This window comes from Trichomonas vaginalis, chromosome V, assembly GCF_026262505.1.
Source record: "Trichomonas vaginalis G3 chromosome V, whole genome shotgun sequence".
Classification (NCBI taxonomy): domain Eukaryota; phylum Parabasalia; order Trichomonadida; family Trichomonadidae; genus Trichomonas; species Trichomonas vaginalis.
In genome coordinates, this window is record NC_067207.1 from 29,995,993 (window position 1) to 30,018,826 (window position 22,834).

At 32.0% G+C, this 22,834-nt stretch overlaps 7 protein-coding genes and 2 pseudogenes across 9 annotated transcripts, besides 2 other annotated features; 6 read left to right on the forward strand and 3 right to left on the reverse strand.

Annotated features, from left to right (window-relative positions):
* Window positions 1-161: 161 nt before the first annotated feature.
* Window positions 162-199: a mobile genetic element.
* A 1,177-nt stretch (window positions 200-1,376) lies between these two features.
* Window positions 1,377-1,413: a mobile genetic element.
* A 26-nt stretch (window positions 1,414-1,439) lies between these two features.
* Window positions 1,440-2,759, forward strand: TVAGG3_0428170 (Sec7 domain family; the record flags this gene model as incomplete). Its single annotated transcript, XM_001295737.2, has 1 exon — window positions 1,550-2,581. The coding sequence occupies one exon, from the start codon at window positions 1,550-1,552 to the stop codon at window positions 2,579-2,581; it is 1,032 nt and encodes a 343-aa protein (XP_001295738.2).
* Window positions 2,760-2,871: 112 nt separating this feature from the next.
* On the reverse strand, window positions 2,872-5,807 carry TVAGG3_0428180 (annotated as a pseudogene). The gene has a single exon: window positions 4,315-4,775. A coding segment is annotated over exon 1 (461 nt).
* A 1,220-nt stretch (window positions 5,808-7,027) lies between these two features.
* On the forward strand, window positions 7,028-9,728 carry TVAGG3_0428190 (zinc finger, C2H2-type family protein; the record flags this gene model as incomplete). The annotated part of the gene is made up of 1 exon (XM_001318241.2): window positions 7,063-9,699. One exon carries the CDS (start codon window positions 7,063-7,065, stop codon window positions 9,697-9,699), a length of 2,637 nt encoding a protein of 878 aa, XP_001318276.1.
* Window positions 9,729-9,780: 52 nt separating this feature from the next.
* On the forward strand, window positions 9,781-11,188 carry TVAGG3_0428200 (annotated as a pseudogene). Its single transcript has one exon — window positions 10,655-11,133. A coding segment is annotated over exon 1 (479 nt).
* A 242-nt stretch (window positions 11,189-11,430) lies between these two features.
* On the reverse strand, window positions 11,431-13,429 carry TVAGG3_0428210 (proteasome regulatory particle assembly; the record flags this gene model as incomplete). Its single annotated transcript, XM_001318243.1, has 1 exon — window positions 12,019-12,606. The coding sequence occupies one exon, from the start codon at window positions 12,604-12,606 to the stop codon at window positions 12,019-12,021; it is 588 nt and encodes a 195-aa protein (XP_001318278.1).
* Window positions 13,430-13,816: 387 nt separating this feature from the next.
* TVAGG3_0428220 (apoptosis inhibitor 5-related family) lies at window positions 13,817-15,286 on the forward strand (the record flags this gene model as incomplete). Its single annotated transcript, XM_001318244.1, has 1 exon — window positions 13,817-15,286. One exon carries the CDS (start codon window positions 13,817-13,819, stop codon window positions 15,284-15,286), a length of 1,470 nt encoding a protein of 489 aa, XP_001318279.1.
* Window positions 15,287-15,828: 542 nt separating this feature from the next.
* Window positions 15,829-16,836, reverse strand: TVAGG3_0428230 (uncharacterized protein; the record flags this gene model as incomplete). The annotated part of the gene is made up of 1 exon (XM_001318245.1): window positions 15,829-16,836. The coding sequence occupies one exon, from the start codon at window positions 16,834-16,836 to the stop codon at window positions 15,829-15,831; it is 1,008 nt and encodes a 335-aa protein (XP_001318280.1).
* A 339-nt stretch (window positions 16,837-17,175) lies between these two features.
* Window positions 17,176-17,670, forward strand: TVAGG3_0428240 (U2 snRNA binding; the record flags this gene model as incomplete). Its single annotated transcript, XM_001318246.1, has 1 exon — window positions 17,176-17,670. The coding sequence occupies one exon, from the start codon at window positions 17,176-17,178 to the stop codon at window positions 17,668-17,670; it is 495 nt and encodes a 164-aa protein (XP_001318281.1).
* A 323-nt stretch (window positions 17,671-17,993) lies between these two features.
* Window positions 17,994-21,308, forward strand: TVAGG3_0428250 (cytoplasmic FMR1-interacting protein-related family; the record flags this gene model as incomplete). The annotated part of the gene is made up of 1 exon (XM_001318247.1): window positions 17,994-21,308. One exon carries the CDS (start codon window positions 17,994-17,996, stop codon window positions 21,306-21,308), a length of 3,315 nt encoding a protein of 1,104 aa, XP_001318282.1.
* Window positions 21,309-22,834: the final 1,526 nt, after the last annotated feature.

Sequence of the window (22,834 nt, forward strand, 5' to 3'; positions counted from 1 at the left end):
TTATTTCAGCCGCAACCTTTGCTATTCTTCTTCTTTTCGGCCCTAAATACAGAGTTTACAACAATTCTTGACTCAGCTACAATATTTTTCTCACTATTTGCTTTTCCAAATAACGCTTCATTACTCAAAATAATTTTCGGTGCATTTGCCGATGATAGTTGTGTTGTAAACAGAAATTCATCAAAAGTGACACCTCAGAAAAGCTAAAATATTGAATTTTTGGAACTTTTGATAGAGCACGTTTTTAAATATTAATTAAAGTAAATGTATATTTTGTAAAGATTCTTTTTAATAAAAAAATAAAATTTTGAAGAAGAACACAAAATCTTCTGAAAAATAATATCACATAAACTCATATTATTTTCTAATATATAACTATTTTATATAAAAATCAAATTCAATGATCTTAAAAGCGAATGATAAACCTCAAAATTTACGAATATAATGAGTGGGAATATAATGCTTCTCTATCATAAAACCATATGAAATATCAATTTTTGCTTTACGCCTAATTTTTGACGACAATTAGCAAAAAACGTTAAATGTTAACACTCAGTCCATTTGAATATGAAAAATAAAATTGACTTTGATTAAATGTTTTTATTTATCATGCAATTCTTCTTGCGACCAAAGATTTGAATAAAAGTTCAAAAAATAAGATAGCTTAAGAAATAATATACGGTAGTGTTTACTAATAGATGAATAGTATATAAATTCTATTAAAATGGATTTGATCCAAAAAAATATAAAACCAAAAATAATTGTTATAATTTAAATGAAGAAGTAATTTAAAACGATTTTATTTATGATCAAATTTTATATATTTTTTGGATCAAATCCATTTTAATAGAATTTATATACTATTCATCTATTAGTAAACACTACCGTATATTATTTCTTAAGCTATCTTATTTTTTGAACTTTTATTCAAATCTTTGGTCGCAAGAAGAATTGCATGATAAATAAAAACATTTAATCAAAGTCAATTTTATTTTTCATATTCAAATGGACTGAGTGTTAACATTTAACATTTTTTGCTAATTGTCGTCAAAAATTAGGCGTAAAGCAAAAATTGATATTTCATATGGTTTTATGATAGAGAAGCATTATATTCCCACTCATTATATTCGTAAATTTTGAGGTTTATCATTCGCTTTTAAGATCATTGAATTTGATTTTTATATAAAATAGTTATATATTAGAAAATAATATGAGTTTATGTGATATTATTTTTCAGAAGATTTCATTCTATATGCCTATGAAAAGTACTCTCAAAACTAACTTTTTCCTAATTATAATTAAACCTAGAATATTGTATTATGCTTAGTATTATTTCATTTTTCTCATTCAATTTAGAATTTATAAATGTCAAAAAATTGAGAGCTGTCACTTTTGATGAATTTCTGTTTATTACATCAAATGCTGAACGGATTGCATGTGTTGCTTTCGGATTATTGTTAACAAGTTATGTGATAATTTTTTTGAAAAGGTTTGACATTTGACAGTTCTTAATTTTTGAGAACCTACGGTTAGTTTCGTAGTATTTACGATGTCTTTGATCGATGAGAAGCTTTCATTATATCTTCCAGTTGAGGAGCAACTTTATGATATGAAAATACCTTCTCAAATTTCTAACTTTGCAGAATTGTTTAATGTCAATCCCAATGAAACAATCAATAATCTAAGAAAATTAGACGAAATTTATTGCGATCCATATTATCTAGCAAAGATTTTATGCATTACAAAAGGCATTTCTATATACAGACGTTCGGATATCCTATTCAATCCGTTATTTCAGCCGCAACCTTTGCTATTCTTCTTCTTTTCGGCCCTAAATACAGAGTTTACAACAATTCTTGACTCAGCTACAATATTTTTCTCACTATTTGCTTTTCCAAATAACGCTTCATTACTCAAAATAATTTTCGGTGCATTTGCCGATGCATATTTATCGAAAAATGCAAATTGTGTGCTATTAAAGAACGATGTAGTTGCCATTTCGGTTGCACTTATCGGGTTTTGCGCAAGTTCATCTTCCACAACAATGGTATCTCCTGAAATTTTTAAACTTTACTTCAACAGATCATCATTACCTGAAGAAAACATATTCGGATTGTATACAGCTATTACAACTCGTCCAGTAGATGTGAAATTTACTTTTGGACAGTATTACGAGCTCCCAACTCTTTCCAAATCAGCACTGATATCATGTAAGAAGACAATCTTCAAGAGAAACAAAGTTACATGCCTTAGAACAAACGGATATTGGCTTGAAGTTTATTCTGACGCAAAATATCAGAATCTGAGAAATTCGTTCCTTCTTTACGACGTTACTGCAGAGGTCACAAAAAGTGGCGATGATTTCAATTTAGAAATTTCAAGCAATAATAATAATTCGAAATTGATCATCGGACCAAATAAGTTCTACGAAGATTCGAAGCTTGTCATTAATGGAGATCAATACGAGCAGCTAAAAGAATGGATAGAGGTAATTAATTACATATCGTTTTTATGCTGTCTCCACAACTTAGTAAACGGTTCAGTACAAAGAGGAGAGGTTAAGAAAGAATTTTTGTTTTAAGTTTATGTTGTTTTTTATTTGTTATTTCAAATTTTATTTGTTCTATTATTAATAAACGGAAATAATCATATATCTTTCTTTATTTTTATTTGGTTTGGCATTGTGATATATTATTAGAGCTTGTTGTGATAGTGAATCTGAAAATAATTTCAGATCTGCATTATTTAGCAATTTCATAAATGCAAATTCTTATATTTACAACAGGTAAGCAAATAATGATGGTTCGAATTAATTAAACAAAAAGATTTTAAAATTGAAAAAGAATCAAGACAAAAGAAGTTTTCATGATAGAAAATATGAATGTGTATTTCAATACACATGAGAATTTAATATCAGGACAAATTTCATTAAATGAGATGGATGGAATTCCACGCGTGGTAAACAAGTTTTGCTTATTCTTCATGCACTGGATAGCTCCACATTTGAAAAGGTTTTTGCATCCACTAAAGGCTTGATCACCAATTCTCTCAAGACTTGTTGATGGAACAAAGAGGAAAGAAAGACGAGTACAGTCCGCAAAGGACATAAATCCGATCGTTGTAAGATGATCTCCATCGGCAATAACTCGCACAAGGTTTTTGCTTCCCATGAAGGCGTATTGACCAATGGTTTTCATGGTAGAAGGAACAACAAAAGTAGAAATCTTACTTGAGGGAATGAATGTTATAAGCTTCGTTTCTTCAGCATCTGTAAGGGCTCCGTTTCTAAATTTATGAGCGGCACTATTACAAGTAATTTTCTCAAGAAGATCACAGTCAGCAAATGTTCCTCCGAAGACTTCACTGAGAGAACTTCCCTCGCCCAAAATGACTGAAGTAAGTGATGTGCACCCTTGAAAGGCAAATGAATTGATTGTTGTTATAGTGCTTGGGATAGTGAACGATGCGAGTTTCGTGCATCCCTTGAAGCACTCATCTGAGAGAGAGACAATGCCTTCGCCGAGAGTTATACTTGTAAGAGATTCACAGTTCCGGAAGCATCTCTCTGGGATAGAATTGCTCGAAATTGAAACAGTAGATACTGAACTGGACTCAAAACTGTTGAATAATATTCGAGAGATATAATGATCAACATCAAAGATACTAAGGCTACTCTTACTGAAACAATATCTTCCAATATTAAGTATCTGAGTATTGCTGATGCCAATATCTCCAATGGAAGTGCATTGGTAGAAAGAGTAGTCGCCAATAGAAGTGATCGAAGGAGGAAGAACAATAGTACTAAGTTTGGCACAATTGCGGAAAAACTCATCTGGAATTTCATTTAGAGAGTTTCCATTAAAAGTTACTGATGTCAGTTGAGAACAAGATATGAAACACTGCTTTCCAAGAATACAAAGACTCGAAGGAAGTATGATCTCAACAATACTTGATGATGCGAAAGCTGATTCATTGATACTGGTGAGATTATTGCCTGCAAATGTAACCTTTTTGAGCAATTTATTATAGAATGTATTTTTCCAATAGTAAAACATTCAATTGGGATATTAAGTATTGTATCTCTGTCAGTACCAAAACTATCTGTTAAAGCTGTTCTATTCTGAGAAAGTAGCATGTGATTTTGATACAGAAAGTACGAGTTATTTGTTGTGTCGATTTCAAGTGTACAGTCTGAGAAAACGGACTCGCCAATCTTAGACAAATTAGGTGTGAAAACTAATTTTTTCAAACTAGTGCAAGAAGAAAATGCCATATCATCAATCTTAGTAAGAGCTGGAGGGAGCTCAATATTTACTAGATTATGACACTCAAGGAATGCATGATCTCCAATACTTTGTATATAACAGTTCCGTCGGTTTTATAAATAGGATTATCGTTATCGATTTCTATTCTCTGAATATTACAGTTTAAAATAAAACCTGGGTCAAGATAAGTTACTAATTTCGGAATGAAAATATTTGTTATCTTAGATGACATAAATGCAGCGTTCTCAATTGTCGTGAGCTTAGAATTAGGGGATATTTTGATTTCCTTGAGAGTGTTTTGAAATGGAGCATAATCCACATTACTCCATCCCTTTATTATCTGAACTGAGTCTGGAATTGTGATAGAGTTAAGCAATACGTTATTAAAGAAGCATCCATTTCCAATAATTGTGATCTTTGTGGCATTTTGATTGATTTTAATTTAGCGCAATTCGAAAATAATGAGTTATTCAGGCTCGGGAGATCCGAACATTGCTCCATATCAATCATCTCGAGTGAACTCCCCGCAAAACAAAATTTGCAGATTGATTTGATTTTGCTGGAAAAATCAAAGCGGATGGATCGAATGTTTGCGCGGCAATCTTTAAATGGGCTTTCGTCAATTGTGCTTCCGCCTGCAATCTCAACAACGGAACTAATGATGACGTCTTCTCCACTTAAGCTAGGTGGAGCACGAATAAGTCTGTCGAAATTGTCTGAGAAGGAAACACCTCTATCATCGCCCTGGATACATAATAGATAAAATAAAAAAGAAAAAATGCTACACAATCATTTTCAAAAAATGAAGTTATTTGCAATCAGTAAAGAAATTTCCTCGTCTCCTATTAGATGTATCTATTCTTGCTGACTAATAGGCAATATTATGTGAATCTGAAAGAAAAAGTGGCATATCAGATCAAAGTTTTGGTTTAATTGATTGTGAATATAGAATTGGTCTATGTGAGTAATATGACAAGTCATGATCCAAGAGATTTAAGTATTATCATATTGTAACAATATGATAATTCATGTTTTCAACACATTTAATTTTCCATAAAAATTGATTTCTTGATTTTTTCCGATGCATTCCAAGAAAAGTAAACGCATAACATATTGGTGACGTCCAATGAACTCTTACAACAAAATTTATCGAAGCATTTCTACAAATCTTTTAGAACTGATCTTGAATATTCTACTGGCATATTAGAGCTCTAATATCAAAGATTTTCTTCATAAACTTTATGATTACAAATTATTATATCCGCAATGCCAAAAGAATCGCTATTTGAATACACTAGTAATAATGCAATGCGAAGAATACCAAAATAATCCATATTCTATCGTCATTAGATTTCTATTACGATTTAAAATCATATCCTTAGCTTATGATTGAATAAATATATCATTTTCGTTATTGTTATCTCAAATTATACTATGTAATTATAAGTTGATTATACTCAGCTATAATTTACTAAAATTAAATTTTTATTGAGGATAAAATTTGTCATTAACAATGTTTGTATAAAAGAATTTTGATAAGCACCAATAATCAATATATCACATAAGAAGGTTTGTATCTTATTTTGAGAATTTTATAATTGGAAATTATTTTTGGCTTCAAAATAAAAAATTAAAGAATAACTTTCTAATTTTTATAAAAATACAATAACATTATAGTATTAAAATCTTTCAATAACCTTCATATAAATCAGAAAATTGAAATTTATTGCTGAGAAACCTTAATTTTCCAAAAAAATTCAGAAACGTAAAATTTATTTGTCATAATTACAAGTTCACCTAGACATTCCTGTAATTCGAAAAAATTTGGAAAATTGAAGTATGAAGATTCTACTTCTACAGTCCTCGCACAGTAGCTACCAAGCAAAAATATCTTGCAAATGCTTGATATTTTTATTGATTTTCTCTAATCAATCCACAATGATATCACACAGTAAAGCCGGTTACATGTTAACTTAATTTACAAATCCACCTATTTATAGTAGTTATTAATAAATTTACAATATTTCCAAGGCATTTTGAGGTAAGAAACGATCTTACAAAAACAATTAAACTGCGATCGAATTAAATTATACAATAAACAATATGACAGTTTATCATTTGAAGTCATTTTATCAAACTGATCCGAAATTTCCCAATACAAGAATTTTGAAGCATATAAGCCGAAAAAGATTATTTTATCGTAGAATTTACAGTAAAATCTGTATTCAATAAGTAATTTGATTGAGTTCTTTCAATCTAATACTATAAACAGAACATCTAATCGCCTATCGCTTTACAATACTCGGTAATTTCATTCATTACTCAAAGATTGACTCTTTGACTGATTTCGAGAAAAGTAATGACTTCCAGATTCCAAATTATTGACGAAAAGAAAAAATCGCGCCGTCCAGGACTTGAACCTGGACTCTACTGCTCCGTAGGCAGTCGCCTTATCCAATTGGGCCAACGGCGCTTCACGAAAACTCTAAGTTTTTCAAAATCGAGTAATCAAAAATTTTTCGAGATTGATAAACCTTCATCTAAACATTGCTTATTATATCATATACATGTTTCTTTATTTGTTTCTTTTCTATTTTTATTCCATGCTCAATTATTTTCAATTGTTCTCCTCTTCACTCCATAATTTTCCTTCTTTACTCTATCCTCAATTTTTAATACAATACAAATCTATATTTTCTACTTTCAAGCTTCAAATTCTCTTTTCCATCATAAAATTTTTAAAATCATATTTTGAAAAGAAAATAATCGTCTGATTTACACGTTTAAAAAATTTGCAATGTTTGGAGCTCCTGTTTATAATCAATTTCTACCACCAACAGCATTTCCTCAGAGAACAAACGGCGCAAATATACCAATGATTGGTGATAAACCACCAAATTTGCCTCCAGAGCCGAAACGAACTGCTTTACCTGATATTCCTCCAACTCCTCATCCTGGACTTCCAAGCACAGGAGGACTCAATTGGAATATCGTTGCAGCATGCTCTCCTGAAGAAATTGCAAAGACAAATGACGTCAAAACAATTGAAGCACTATTAAATTCGTTTTTAAATTCAAGATTTACAAATACCGAAGCGCAATTACTTCCAAATCCACTCTCGGCTAAATTTTACAGATTATTACAAATAGGCGTTCAATATATTTATGATACTCAAGAACATCTTCGAAAAATCCTCAAACAATCAGACGAAGACAACAAAAGCTTAAAAGAAAAGCTTCGTACAGTTACAGCAGCCGTCAGTCATCTTAAAAACAAAGTTGGCAAAAAACCAGGTGAAGGATCCGAGAAATGCATTGTTTGTCATAGAGTGTTTAAGTCCTTAGAATACTTAGATGGCCATATGCAACGCCGTCATGCAGCTTTAGTACCTGCATGGAAATCATTACGATCAGGACATCCGCAAGGACTTGAAGATATCACAGATCAAATCACTAACCTACGCCAAGCTATTTCTAAAACACGAGCTGAGCTTTCTCATGCAGTTGCAGATCATAATGATGTTAGACACATTGTTGAGCAGCCAGACATGCAATTACGAGCTCTCGTTGAGTTGAATGAGAAACAGGATCGATTAATTGAGCAGCAGAATAACCAGGATAGGGCACAAATGAATTTCAGAAGAGAAATTCGAAATCAACTTGACAGTGCCATTGTACAATTAAGGCAGAGTGCTCGTAGAATGGAAGAAAAGATATCAAATCCATCAATGCCGCCAATGCCAACTCCTGAATTCATAAAACACGACCTAGAAATGTCATTAACTCAACAATTAGTCATGAAACAGAATACAAGTGGTCCAAGAATATCTTTCCCAAATCTAAGCCTTTCATCATTAAGCAACAACCCACAGGAAGTTATAAATCCGCCTATTTTCCCTTCACAATTGAAGGAACTTCCCCCACATCAAAATCCCATTCAAATTCAAGGTTTACAAAAACCGCCAAATCCCATTCAAAAACAAGAAACTCCAACTCCAACAGCGGAAAGTATCCAGAAACTCGAGTTACCTAAGACCGGATTTGTCAGTAACCCAGTCATGATCAGTAAATCTCCTCAAATCAACAAGAACAAGGAGAGAGAGAATATTGAGTTGAATTTCGATACAGCCAATGACAAGCCACCTGTTATTCCGCATTATGCTGATGGAGAGACACCATTCCAAGTACCTCCACAGGTTCTCCAACCAAGAATTCCACCTGTTAAAGACGAAATCAGTGAATCTGAAATCAGTTCTGCTCGTCCTGTTACAGGAGACATGGTTTTCTCAATGCTAGAGCCTATTGAGAAGTCCCCAGCTAAGATAAACGGTGTAAAGAAGACATTGATTGATAGAGCACGTGCAATTATCAACAAACCAATGGAATACAGAGTAACTAAGCAGCAAAACGACAAATACGTCAGTGAAATATTAAGAGAGGTCACAGAGCAACTTGACAAGCTCAGACAGATGAGACCATACGCTCCTCCAACTGATGTTTACGCATCAAAAGTGTTGAGTACAGGAAAGAAAGAATATTTGACAAAACACGATGAGTTATTGATCTATTTAGAGAAGTTGTCACCTATAGAAGATGTCAGAGTTGAATCATTGTTTGCTAATAGACAAATGACATTTCCTTTGGCAGCTCCCAAGAGAAAACCAGTTCTCACAAAGGAGATGCAAAGAAAATTCAATCAAGACATTGGTTTCGCGCGTTTACAAGACCAATCACCATCAAAAGTTCCTCAAAACACACACAGAAGAGTTGATAGAAGAGCAAATGATCTCCTTGAACCTGATTCCAGTGACATTATCCCTGTTTCTAACTTCGAAACAAGTGAAACTTCATCTGAACCTGTCCCTGGAATTTTCGAAGATCCTTATTATTACGGAAAACCGAAACCAGAAAAGGTTTATAAACCAATTACTAAGGTTGAGACTTCTTCGAGCGCTATACAGCCTGTATCTGATAGCTCTGATGGACTCGAGGATTTCAAGTTGTCTGATAATGAAACAAAAGAAGATAAAATTGACGAATTCTTTGCTGATTCGAAAGAAAAAGTGGAAGAAAAGTCTGAATCTTCCACGAAATCAAAGAAATCTTCTGCAAGATCTTCTGTTTCGTCTGTTTCTTCGTCTAAATCCAAATCTGTGTCAAAATCTAATTCCAAATCTTCTGTTAAATCGAATTCTCCTCAAAATAAGGACAGTCAGAAAGACTTGAGAGGATCAAACACTGCAATGATGACTGATTCAAGCAGTTCGACCAAATCTAAGAAATCTCAGAAATCTTCGGCTCCAAAACAAGAACTAACAGCAACAACGACAACTGTTAAGGTTACAAAGATGAATATGTCTGATACTACAGGAAGTAAAGACCAAAACCCAGATCATTCTGATATTGAAGATATATCTTCATCAGATGATTTTTAATTTTTAATAAATATTATGTTTGTATTTTTCGATTACATGTATCGCTTTTTTTAATATATGATTTTATCAAAACTGATGAATGTCAAATCCAATTCAATCATCTTTGATTACGGACTTGAAAGAAAGCAATGATAATAGGAAAATTTTCATCAGCCTTCAGAAATTTAATAGTAATTTATCTCAAGAATCATTATTTCATGGCTTATTTTCCGAAGATTTTACATATTGCAAGAAATGCCTTGAATCACTAGACATTATGCTTCTATTAGGTAACTTAGATATTTCTAATCTTGATTTCCAAATAATACAAAGAATCGCTGAATTATCACAGATTCCAGAAAATTATACCAATTACTCAGGAGTAGAAACATTAAAAGAGACATTAGTACAGACGTCATATTCATTTATCTACAATTTATTGCAAAAAGATTCGAATTTGATACAAATGATAATAGATTCGAATATTATCTCAATATTCATACAGAGTATTGATAAAATTAATCCATATCCTATGATATCAGATCTTATTTTGCTGGATTCTAGTTTGAAATTTCAAATTTTCAATTTAGATGTACTACACTTAATATTTAACGCTATAACAGACGAAACAGTAAATACAGATGCATATTGCAATTCAATATCCCTACTTTCTCTGATAATAGAAACAGAAATTTTTAATATTGAACAAAATCAAGAGATTTATATCCATATACTAGAAAAATACGAACAGTCTACCGATGAACAGATAATTAATGTATCAATTCTTTTTATTGAAAAATGTTCAAAATTTGAAAATATTTTCCCTTTGTTTGAGACAACTAATACATTATTTAACTTAGCAAGGAAGTTTAGAATATTATCACTCCATTTCCAAGAGTCTACATTGAATATTTTCATCAACATCGCATTATCAAATAATTTTGAGATATTATTTGAGAACAATATTCCAAAGTTGATGTTTTCATGGTGTGAGACCAGTATCCCTAGAATTATCACAGAAAGATCTATAATTATTAAGATTCTTCAAATTTCTAATATTTTATTTGAGAAAAGCGAAATAATTGTTGAGAACTTACTTAGTTCATCTGTTCCACAATTATTCCAAAATATTTTCGATAATATCGGATATTCCGAAGATTTCGATATTATTTTTGACTTTTACATGAATTTATATAGATTCGAACAGTCCGAAGAATATGTTGAACTTATTGACATCAGTAATTTCTTTTCTACAATTTTTTTATGTGGAAAAGATTTGATTACGAAACTTTTGAGATTTATTAATGACAATTTAGCAGAATTTCCTAACATAATCCAAGAATATCTTCATAGCGATGAATTCATTGAAATATTCAAGATATTTTGGATAACAAAGACCTGAGTGAAGAAACTCATACTCTAGCTCAAATTATAATTGAATCTGTTACTGAATAATAAAATGTTTGTTTTTGTAATACTTATTTATGAATTTGAAAGATATATAATAAACACATTTATAATTCTATAATATATAATCAGAAATGACGACAATTCTCTGTTACTGATTATGTATTATACTATTTTCACGCAAGATAAGCAGTGCCAATATTATGCGAACAATTTATGATGAAATTGTTATATTTTATAAAAAGTACAGAAGTAAATGAGATTCATAAGGATATTTGTAAAAAAATATACTCAAGTATGTTAAGCAATTGATCAAGTTTTGAATTTGATATATTTCTTGTGAGGGTATTATGTCAATTCAAGCGGATTCATCTTATTATTCTTAAGGAAAAACTGTGGGCAGGTTATAATTCAAATATGTTTTGGTGTAACATGACCCTATTAAAAGAAAGCAATAATATAAGTTTTAGTAATATAACAAATATGATTTTTTTTTAAAATATTAGATTATTCCAACCAATACTTAACAGTAAGGAGATCTATCATTTCTTTATTATTCTTCTTCATTGCAAAGTTGATTGGCTTGTTTCCAAATCCATCTTTTGCATTAATATCAGCACCATGAGAAATAAGAAGTTCTGCCACGTCAACACTATTTTCTGAGGCAGCTACATGAAGAGGAGTATTCTTGAAACCATCTCTTGCATCAATTTCAGCTCCATTAAATATAAGAAGTTCAGCTATTTCTTTGCAATTAAACGCCGCTGCCCAATGATGATATGTTTTTCCGTCTGATGATTTTACTTTGAAACCTGCACCATTCAGAATCAGAAGCTCTGCAACATCTCTTGTCTTATGCTTTATTGAAAGGAATAAAGCAGTTTTTCCAAAATCATTTTTGATTTCAAGATCTGCACCATGTGAAATTAAAAATTACGCAAATTCTACATTATTATAGATTGCACACCAATGGATAAGAGGAACATTATTTTTGATTTTTACTGCATTGATATTTGCTCCAAGAGATAAAATAATTTCATAAACTGGTTCAAAGCCAAAGTATAATGAATGGAAAAAGTAATCATTGATATAGCGACATTTCTTTAAACCAATAATGAATGCCTGAAGATTATTGTAATAAGCAGCACCTTCGTAATCAGGGAAAAGATCGTGTTCATCCATCAAAAGATTTACATAATCAATATTGCGTGAAATAACTGCATATTCCATTGTAACGAAATTAGGGTCTTTTTCTGCCAAACATTTATCAATGATCTCTTTATTTCCACTTAAAAATGAATAACTAACACATCCTTGTGTAATTTCTAACTTTAATTCTGTTGTTAGGAAATTAAAACAATTAATTGATCCGTGATAACAGCATAATTCAAGTAATGATAAAGCGTTTCTCCCAAAAATATGATGGATTGTATTAGGATAGAAATCACTTTCAAGTGTCTGATGTTTATTAAAATCAAATTTCTTTGTGAATTCAATTAATGAATTTTTATCGTCTTCCATGATGGCTTTGTAAATTGAGTCATCTTCATGAATGTTTAATGATAGCTCCCCAGATTCTATTTTTGCTAAAGTAGTTAGTTGAGTTATTTTTTCTAATTTGACCTCTGGGGTGGAAACATCAATATTATATCCATAATATTTAGAATTTACATAATCAAAAGGAGAGGATATAACATCAGGTTGCGTGGTATCATATTCTTCTTTAATCTTTTTGTAAATTGCAAAATAAGACTTTATAAATTTGTTGTTGAATGTCAATGCTTTATTAACAATGGTACACATCTGTTTTGGTGTAAAGTATTTCGTTTCGATCAAGTTTGTTTTGATTTTGTTGAATATTTAGTTAATTTCTTCTTCTTTCTCTGTTTTGAGCCGATATAAGGAGTTGAAAGTTTCATAGTAATTTTGATACATGTTCAGAAGTCTCGTAATCTGTGTGTTAAGGACTCCTGGGTTCATCATTTCAGATTTTTTTTCTAAACGTTCATTTGATAAATAAATGTTTTTGTTTGCGATGATATTGAAGACATATAGGAAGTGAGTCCCAAGCACTATCAAATCGGAGTTGAAGCAAATTTTACCACGAATGGATTAAATCCTCTGTTGAATATCTCAGATCTTACTCCACACAAAAGCTCAATCTTCTTTTTAGACACAGGGAAACCCATTTCATAGTACTGATAAAGAGTTTTGGGTTAGTTCAAATCCATGGAATGAAGAAGATCGAACAACACAATAAGAAGAGGTTTGGATACTTTGAATTAGCTAAAGATTGGAATAAGAAACACAAAAACGAGTGAAAACCATTCGCATAAAAGAATCACTTATTCCAGGACTACAGCGGAATTTCTTAGAAGAATAACGCAAACAATAAGAATTGTAAGCATGGAAATGATAATAAAAAAGGAAATAAGAATGTTTATAATAACAAGTTAACTCTTGATATGTTTTTTCAGCTTATCGAGAAAAATAACATTGTAGGATTATACAATAAAACTTAACACATCAGTGTATTCTTACCTTTGAGATAAACTCATACTGAGACATTTCAAATATTAATTGATTTCTATTCAGAAATGATATTACTTGGTTTAAAAGCTAACACTTAATATGAGTCTCCCATAGGGAATGCTATCAATCCAAACAATATGAAGTCTTAAATCAAGCAAGATATAGCAAAAACATATTTTTGTCTTCTTCAATTTCAAAAATGTCAAATATTACTGAACTTCAAGAGCTTTTACAGAAATTAGAAAAGGACGAAGCAGCCACAGAAGAGGATTTTAGAACATTTATGGGCGGTTCAAGTGGTGATGAAGAAATGAAAAAGCTTATTGCACAAAATATTTATAAATTTATCGCGAAATTCCCAGAATGTCAGAGAAGAGCTCTTCACACACAGATGAAATTTGTCAAAGATGAGTCAGAACAAGTCCAAGCATTCGGCGTTCGAAATCTTTTTGATCTTGTCGTTTGCAATCCATCGAAAGTTATTGGAACTCTTGTTAAACTTCATTCTGAAGCACAAGGAAGCGTTTTGACAATGGTAAAATCGAATTTTAGGTCACATTTGTCAAATACAAATCGCGTTTTTCTCAGAAACTTCATAGATGTTGCGAAATCAGAAGAAACAACAAAAGAAGATAAGCTTGCAATGATTAATATCATAAAAGAATACATCACTTTCGGTAAAGATACAAAAGAATTCGTTTGCGACGTAATAGACTTTGCTTACGATGCTGATCCTGTCATAGCTGTCCGCTTTATCATGAAATACAGTGAACTCATGACAGATCACCAAAGAGATGACCGCTTAAACAAGTTTTTCAACAATATTTACACAAAATTGAATACAGACGATGTCGAGCAATATACGTCAACAATACAACATTCCATCCTTCCTTCGATATCAAATATCCCATTTAAAGAAGGAAAAGCAGGTCAAAGATTATTTTCAATTGCAGCTGAATTAATCTTCCCCAAGCTTAGTAATACAGATGAGAAGTGGCAGATATTTACATTGAGAGTATTTGCAGACGCTGCTCGTTTCGCAAACGAAAATTCTGCGACTGAATTAATTAATTCGCTTTACGAACACTTATTTACCAAAATAGGCAGTTTGTTCTCAAGCATGCTTGTTGTGGAACCAATTCTTTTCCTCATGAGTACATTAATTAAAAAAGTTCCTGAACATTCAAACGAAATTTTCGGAATTACTTTTGTACAAACAGGAGAAAAGAAGGAAGTAGATGAAGCAAAGCAGGCACAACTCGATCTAGTCATTCCTTACCTCAAAACAGAGGCTGCAAGGAAAATTGAAGAAAATGAAAAGGAATTTGAGGGTCTTTCAGAGGAAGAAAAGGGTAAGAAGCAAAAATCATACGATGAATTGAAGATTGCTGCTACAAATTGCTTGAATTTCGCTGAATATTTATCATCTGAAGAAACATGGAACGCAAAGAAGCCAAAGAACCCATCATGGGCTTTCGCAAACAAAGAAAGGAAGCCAATGAAGAACGCTCCAAAGAAAGGAAAGCCGAAATTCCACCATGGACCAGATGACAGAAAAGGTCCTAGAAATGACGGATTCCCACCTCGCGGAGATAGACCGCCGAGAGGAGACAAACCACCTAGAGGTGATAGACCACCAAGAGGAGACAGATTCCAGAAAAATGAATAGAAATTTTTGAAATAACTTATTTTTTTTTATTTGATAGAGATTTTTAGAGTAAATAGACTATTTAATTGAAAAACATCATACTTTTTAAAGCTAGTCCTCATTCAATTCTTAAAAGATTTTCCATTTTTTGAATAAGTGGTCAATTTCAATAGTAAGATTCTTATTCAGCCCATTGTGAGTAAGGACCCAACTATCCAAACAATAGATACAAAATGTTAAACTTATAATTATTGATTTATCACAAAAATCTTTTAATATCTATAAAGATAGGTTTATAAATCCAAAATAACGATTTTATGGTTTGGGTGATGGATACATAACATATGGATACTTGGTTTTTATTAGATAAGATAACAATAAGGGTATATTGGAGATATCTATTCGTCACATAGTTTTACAAAGCTATAAACTCATTGTTTAAGCAATGAATTTCGATAGTTCAATGAGGTTATTAAAATTTATTAAAATAATCATGGTAAATAAGTACGAATATCAATAACAAAGAATTTTTACATACAAATAAAAACAAAAATACGAAAGACTTACAAAACAGTCTCATCATTAAGATAAGGGTTTTCTAATTGACCTTGGTAAATTGTTACTTCGCCCATTTCGTTGGTTGGAATGGCCGGAGTAATGTTTTCTGCAGAAATATACTTCATTTCTTCTTCATTCATTGGAGTGTCACTTTCTATTGGAGGAATTGTATTTTCTATTAATTCGTTGAGTTCCAATTGTTGACGGCGCCTCATATTAATCCTTGTTCTATAAATAAGGAATCCAACAAAGACAATTCCTCCTGTAATGCAAAATGCAATAAATACATAAATAATTATCCAATTATTATTTGTAGACAATGCTTGTGATAGATCATGGCGGCGAATTATGGATGGGAACTTCCCAACTTTGTAAATTCCATAAATATTTTCTTCTTTTGTGTTAACTTCTGATTTGTTCGTTGATGTGATTCTGAGACACATACTAGCTTCCCTTGGGCCCATAGCGTGTACATAAAGATTCCTGATTTCATGTAAATTTACTTTAGAAATCAAACCTTTGCTAATATCAGTGTCGTTAACACCATAAATCGCTCTAACTACCTTATCTTTGACAATGTCTGCACGTGCCAAGCTCTTATTTGTAAAGTAAATGAAATGTACGCAAGGTCCGATTTCTAAAGGACGAATTTCTTCAATAACTCTGTTTGAAAAGATAACCGAGTCATGACGGTTGACCGGAATGCCGAGGGTAAGATTTGGATAAATTGCGATGTTTTGTGTATGTTTAGAAATTATTTTGATAAAATTGAGAGGGCGCTCGAATACAACAGCAAAACCTTCTTCAAATGGTTTATGAACTTCGGGATGCGGGTCTATTAACTGAATTTTAATGTCTCTGCCTAAAATTACAGAAACAAATCCAACTTGAAACGCTTGCGGTTCGCCTCCTTTGAGATGCACATTCATATAATGGTTAGGAATTATTAGCGATGGTTCTTTTTCCAAACTTTGGGTCATTTGAGCCAAAATTAGGAAAAGAGTGGAAATCATTTATTCTTTATGAAAAGATTTTGTGATACACTCTGAAAATATTCTTTTTTGAGAGGAAGCACAATTTTTAAATATTACATAAAACACATAGATAAATAGGATTTTTCAACTAATTTTGTTGAAACGATAAATTAATTTTTAAAGGTGACATTGAAGGTTCAAATTTCGTTAAAAACATAATATTTATAATGAATATTAATCGTTTACGCTTATCGATATTTTGTAATGTCCTATAGAATTCATAACTATCATGTTTAAATTGCAGATTCTTATAACATAATTGGAGTAATTAATAATCCCCTAAATAAATCGTTTAAAAAGTGACTATTTTACTCATCAATGAAAAGATTAACAGTCGATATTATAATGAAAGCCCCTGCATTCCGAAATACTTTGAAAGAGAGGGAGCTTGATTTAAGAGGACTGAAAATTCCTCGAGTAGAAAATCTTGGCTGCACTCAAGATCAGTTTGATGTCATTGATTTTTCAAATAACCAGATAGAAACACTCGAGGATTTTCCTCTGTTAAAAAGACTTACGACATTACTAATTAATAACAACTTAATCAAAAAAGTTGCGGAAAATTTCCCAGATACCTGTCCAAATATCAAATCAATCATGCTTACTAATAACAATATTCGTACATTTTCAGATATTTCTCCTCTTACTCGTTGTAATGAAATTCAATATCTGAGTTTAATGGAAAACCCAATAACCAAGATAGAAGATTATCGCCTTATCGCAATCAAATTGTTTTCTAAACTTAAATATTTGGATTTCCAAAAAGTTACTGAAATAGAGAGACAAAAAGCCAAGGAACTTACATTAACATAAACTGTTTGCATTATACTATTTGTATATACCTTATATTTGTTATTTTGTATACTAGAACTACTTAAAAAGAGTTAATAAAATATAGAATGCTTAATAAAACAAATCTATCTTATTTGGAACAATGACATCATATGGGCTAGTTTTTTAATGACGAAATACATCATTCTGATCTGAATTCAATAAAGAATTAAAATTTCAGATTTCAACCAACCATAATAAAAATCCAATTCTGCGGTGGATTTTGGCAGGATATATGAGATAAGCATTTCTAGAATTTAGAAATTTGGCACTTGTCAAATGCTATCAGATAACTTCACAAAAAAATGTATACGAAGCGGAATATTGAAGTAAATGTTGATTTTAAGTTAGTTTTTAAGTCAAAAGTACCTGATGTCGTTGTCAGGGCAGACCAAATTTCATATCCGCCAGAGCCTACATTCAGATATCTCGAAGTTCCGATTGAAGTTTTATCTCAGAACAGAATCAATCAACCTATCATTGATCAAATACAATTACTTAAAACTATCTCGGAAAAGATCGAAACTGCTGAGCCGTATATCTCATTTATTTATACATTTAGGTCAATAGAATTTTTATTCAAACTTGATGATGAATTGAAGTCATCAAATCTTGACGCTGATACAGGCAAGAATGATCTCAATTTATTCAGAGCAAATTTCAGAGAACTTTTCCAACCAATTTTAGTGAAATTAGCCGAAATCACTAACTTTGCAAGCAGCACTATCCAATTTATTTTTGATATTATTATTAATCCCAATATTGAATATTGCGAACCGTTTTTCATGAAATTAACTGAATTTTTATATCAAATCTTTACTATCGAGAAACTGAAGACATTGAAGACTGGTATTTCACGCGACATACAATTTTGCAAAGGTGACAGCTCATTAGACCAAGCAACTCTCTCAAAATTAAGCGAAATCCAAACATACTTTTCCGGAAGGAATCTGTTCCTTAATGCCATCAGGACATTAGTTGGTGAAGATAACCAACGTCGTGGCGCTAAGACAAAATCCCAATCTTTGTACTTTTTCACAAGATATCTTCAGTATTGCATTAACAGATACAAAGAACAAGCAGTCTTTCCTTCTGAAAGAATTTCATTGATCATCGGCATGATATTTACTCTCTACGTCCACGGAACAAATAATCCTTTAAATAATATCTTCCAACAGAGTCTCTGCAAGGATGCATTAGATATTATTGCACAGAATGCCGTTCTCCCATTATATGTCGAGACATTTCTCATTCCTGGTGCAGTTTTAGCAGATTGCCGCGGATTAAACGCAATTAAGCAACTTCCTTTCCCAACAACACAACCAGAACTTGCTAAACTATCAGATCAGTTCCTTTTGGCCGGCAAATTATCCGAAATTCGTTCAAGATATCGTGATGCCCTCAAAAAAGCCTCAAACATGAGAAGTGACCGAAATAAAACCACCATTTCGAACGTTAATTCCGTTATTGACTGTCTTTCCTATCTTGTCATGGTTATTCTTCAACAAACAGCATTTAAATTTGCAGTTACAGGAAATCCACCACCAGATCATCCATCAGAAGAAACAGTCTACAAGTATGACTTAGCCGTTCGTTTCAACTACTCTGAAGCCGACATCAACTCATTAGTCGAAACATTGGCCTATGTTAAGTCACTTGTCAGCAATTTAATTGATGCCGAACCAGTTTTAAACGCATTTCTTGGTCAATACCTTAATGACAACATCCGCGAGTTCATGGATGAGATCATTGAAGAACCATTGAAACATGCAAGTGAAGTTGGTGACGATGATTGTGTTGCATTGCTTAAATCCATCCACACTATCTTCTACTGGCCACAGACTAAAGCGTTCATGGCTCCACAACACATCGATGTTTTACGTGTTCAATTTCAATCTATGATCTTGACAAACTCAAAGTTTCTTGAGAAAACAACAACATTTTCACAAAGCCACTTCAAGAAGAACCACGTTAAAACGATTGAGAAGTTCATCCAAGAATCATCTACATGGTATAACTATTTTAATTTCACATCTAAAGTTCGTAAAGAGTCAAATCTTGGCTGTCTTTGGTTCCATGAAACGATGCTTGATGTTGATCATATCTATCAGTTTCCTATTCGTTCATCATTACCATTTATCTTAGTTGGTCACTTGTTAAGTACTCGCGAACAACCGGCTCTTCAAGATTTAGTTTTCTTCCCATTCGAAATATACAATGATGCATCCAGCCAAGCATTGAATGTCTATCATTCACAGCACTTGTTCACAGAAATTGCAGAGGAAACACAAGTTGTTGTTGAAATGATTTCATTCACATTTGCCGATACATATTATAAAATGATCCGCGAAACATCTGCAGCTATTGAAATGAAACCAAACGACATCGGTTTCTTGAAACCAAAGCCAATGCGATTCTCTATCATGGCATTGCAGAACAAACTTGAAATCATCGGTGCTCCAGTTGATTTCAACATGATTGTTGTTACAAAACTTAACAAACGCATTCGTGAAGAACTTGAGAAATACATCAAGATTCTGACTGATTTCCGAATGGTTCCATATGTCGAACACCTTGTTCGCATTGCAAAAGTCACACACAATCTTTTGATTGAAAACAAAGTTAACATCGATGATTTCGATGAGATGTGGATGAGTGCAAAATCATCAGATTCCCCATTTGCTGTTTCGAGCAAAATCCAAAGTTGCATTGACGGAATCATTGATTTTTCACACATGAAATTGGATTACGTCAACAACTGTTTTATTTTCTCTAAACCACTTACTATTGATCCATTGTCTAAAGAAGCATGGGCGGAATCATTCGCTAAGATGCACAAAGAAGAAGAAGTTCATTCAGTTCCAGATTCATTCATCTGTTTGTGTCGTTTGTTTAATTACAACGAATTGACGATTTTGATCCAACGATCACTTTCCAAACTTGAAGATGCCGCATTGTCTGCTATTTCATCATACAACGAGTTCAATGGTACTATCCGAATTGTTCCTGCATTAGCTCGACACGACTTAGTTGGCTTCTACGACTTCAACATGGATGTTTACTCTGCTGCTAGTCATTCACACATCGGCAAGTTCTTTGCTAGCATGCGCATTGTCGGTAACATCATCAAGTTCATTGCAAATCTTGATGCTGCACTTCCACATCAAACGACAGGTTCATTGATTCCAGGAATGATGAAAATCTTGAAGAACATCATCATCTCACGGAAAAATTCATTTTATCGTGATGAATTTTTAGATATTGAATCAGTCACATCTCTTAACAATTTCTCTGCATTGTGGTCTGTTATTGAATTCATCTTCTGCTCACCAAAAGTTTTCTACTTGAGTGAATCTAATCCCGCTATCTTGTTATTAGATACATTTGGTGATGGCCCAATTGTTGCTGCCCACGCATTCATCTCATTGTGCAACCACCAATCCCATTATGAATACACATCTATCTGTTTGCATGCTCTTAAATTGTCCGAAATCTCTAATGAACGTATCGAGAAGGCAGACTTGGAGAAGTTCCTTCAGAACACAGCAAAGATCGATTTCATCCGTCAATTCACAAATGGTCTTGCCGGCCCATTTAAGATCAATCCCGACGAATTATAATTATAAAATAAATCTTGTAGTTATTTAATTTTTTATTTCTACTTTTTTAAGGATTAATCTATTGCTCTGATTTACATAATTCATCCAGTATTTATAAAGGATTTAAAGATTTTTAGCAAACATTGATTTCAAAATTGCAGGTAGAATTAACTGGTTATATGTATTATTAATTTAAATATCTCAAAAGCAAATTCAATTTCATTAATAGGGCTAGAACAGCACAAAGTGCCACTGTATTGATAAAGCCATTTTAACTTGTCCTCTTTCATGAAGTAAAAACGTGACATTTTTTAAATTTTTTTTTATTATATTTTATCTTTCATTACGAGAAAAGTATTTTATTACACCAAGAATCAGAAGTACATCATTGAAACAATTTAATAATCACTCAACACACGTCTAAATGACATTGAATTTTGAAAAATTCAAGAAAATTCAGCTGGTCAGAGTTTTTTGGCGAGATAGATAAAGTTACACAGACCAAAGATGGAACCTCACTCTCAAATACTACAGGTTCTAATAATTATTACGTTTTTATTTGCTTATTTAACGAGTGCAAAACAAACGGTGCAATTTATATCTCAAGAAATAACGAAATCTGCACATTACTTGAAGATAACACATTTACTAAATGCCAATCCACTTCAGAAGGTGGATCTGTTTACTTTTGGTGCCAACAGTCAGGACAGTTTGTTCAACAACGAAATTGTTATTCTGAATCAATAGCAAAAGATCGGTACATGTCATTTCGTCAAGTTGTTAAAGATTCTCCTGATTATAAAAACTACGCTTTTCAAATTTCAGTTTCAAAATGTGGCGAAAGTGAATCAAAAGGAAGTTATACATTTCATTTTGGATGGGGTGATCTACGTTTTTTGAATAACAACATCACTTACAACAAATGCAGTAAATGGTCATCAATAGATAGTACTCTTAATGAAAAATCAGGTTATTGTAATTACTCAACATTCAGAGAAAACAACCAAACTGGAGGTGATTCTCTTAGATTTTGGAGTAATGATGATTCACTGATACAAACAGTTTCTTATTGCAATGTTATTGGAAATAAATGTGGAACAAACGGTGACCAAGTTCTATTTTTTTGTAATTGCAATACTAATGTTGATCACTGCGTATTTTTAAATAACACTGCAAAATATATGTTTACAATTTATTACTCAGGTTGCACATTAACTATTACTGATTCATATGTTGAAATAAAGTCAACAACAAGTACAGGACCAGGAACTGTTACATTTACTAAAGAAAACAGTAATTCTGATCTAAATCAACTTTCACATTTTTATCCAGAGTTTTGTTTTATCGAACCAAAACAAATGACATTTATATTACCTTATATATCCAAATTTGCAGAAACATCATCAAAGATTTTATAACAAAACAATTTAACTTCATTATTTGTTTATTTGAATTTTTTTTGTTGAAAAATTTGCATGCATCTTGGATCTCTATTCAACAAACATTTCATTTGTTGAAGTTTTACGTGAACTATATTTAGACAAAGA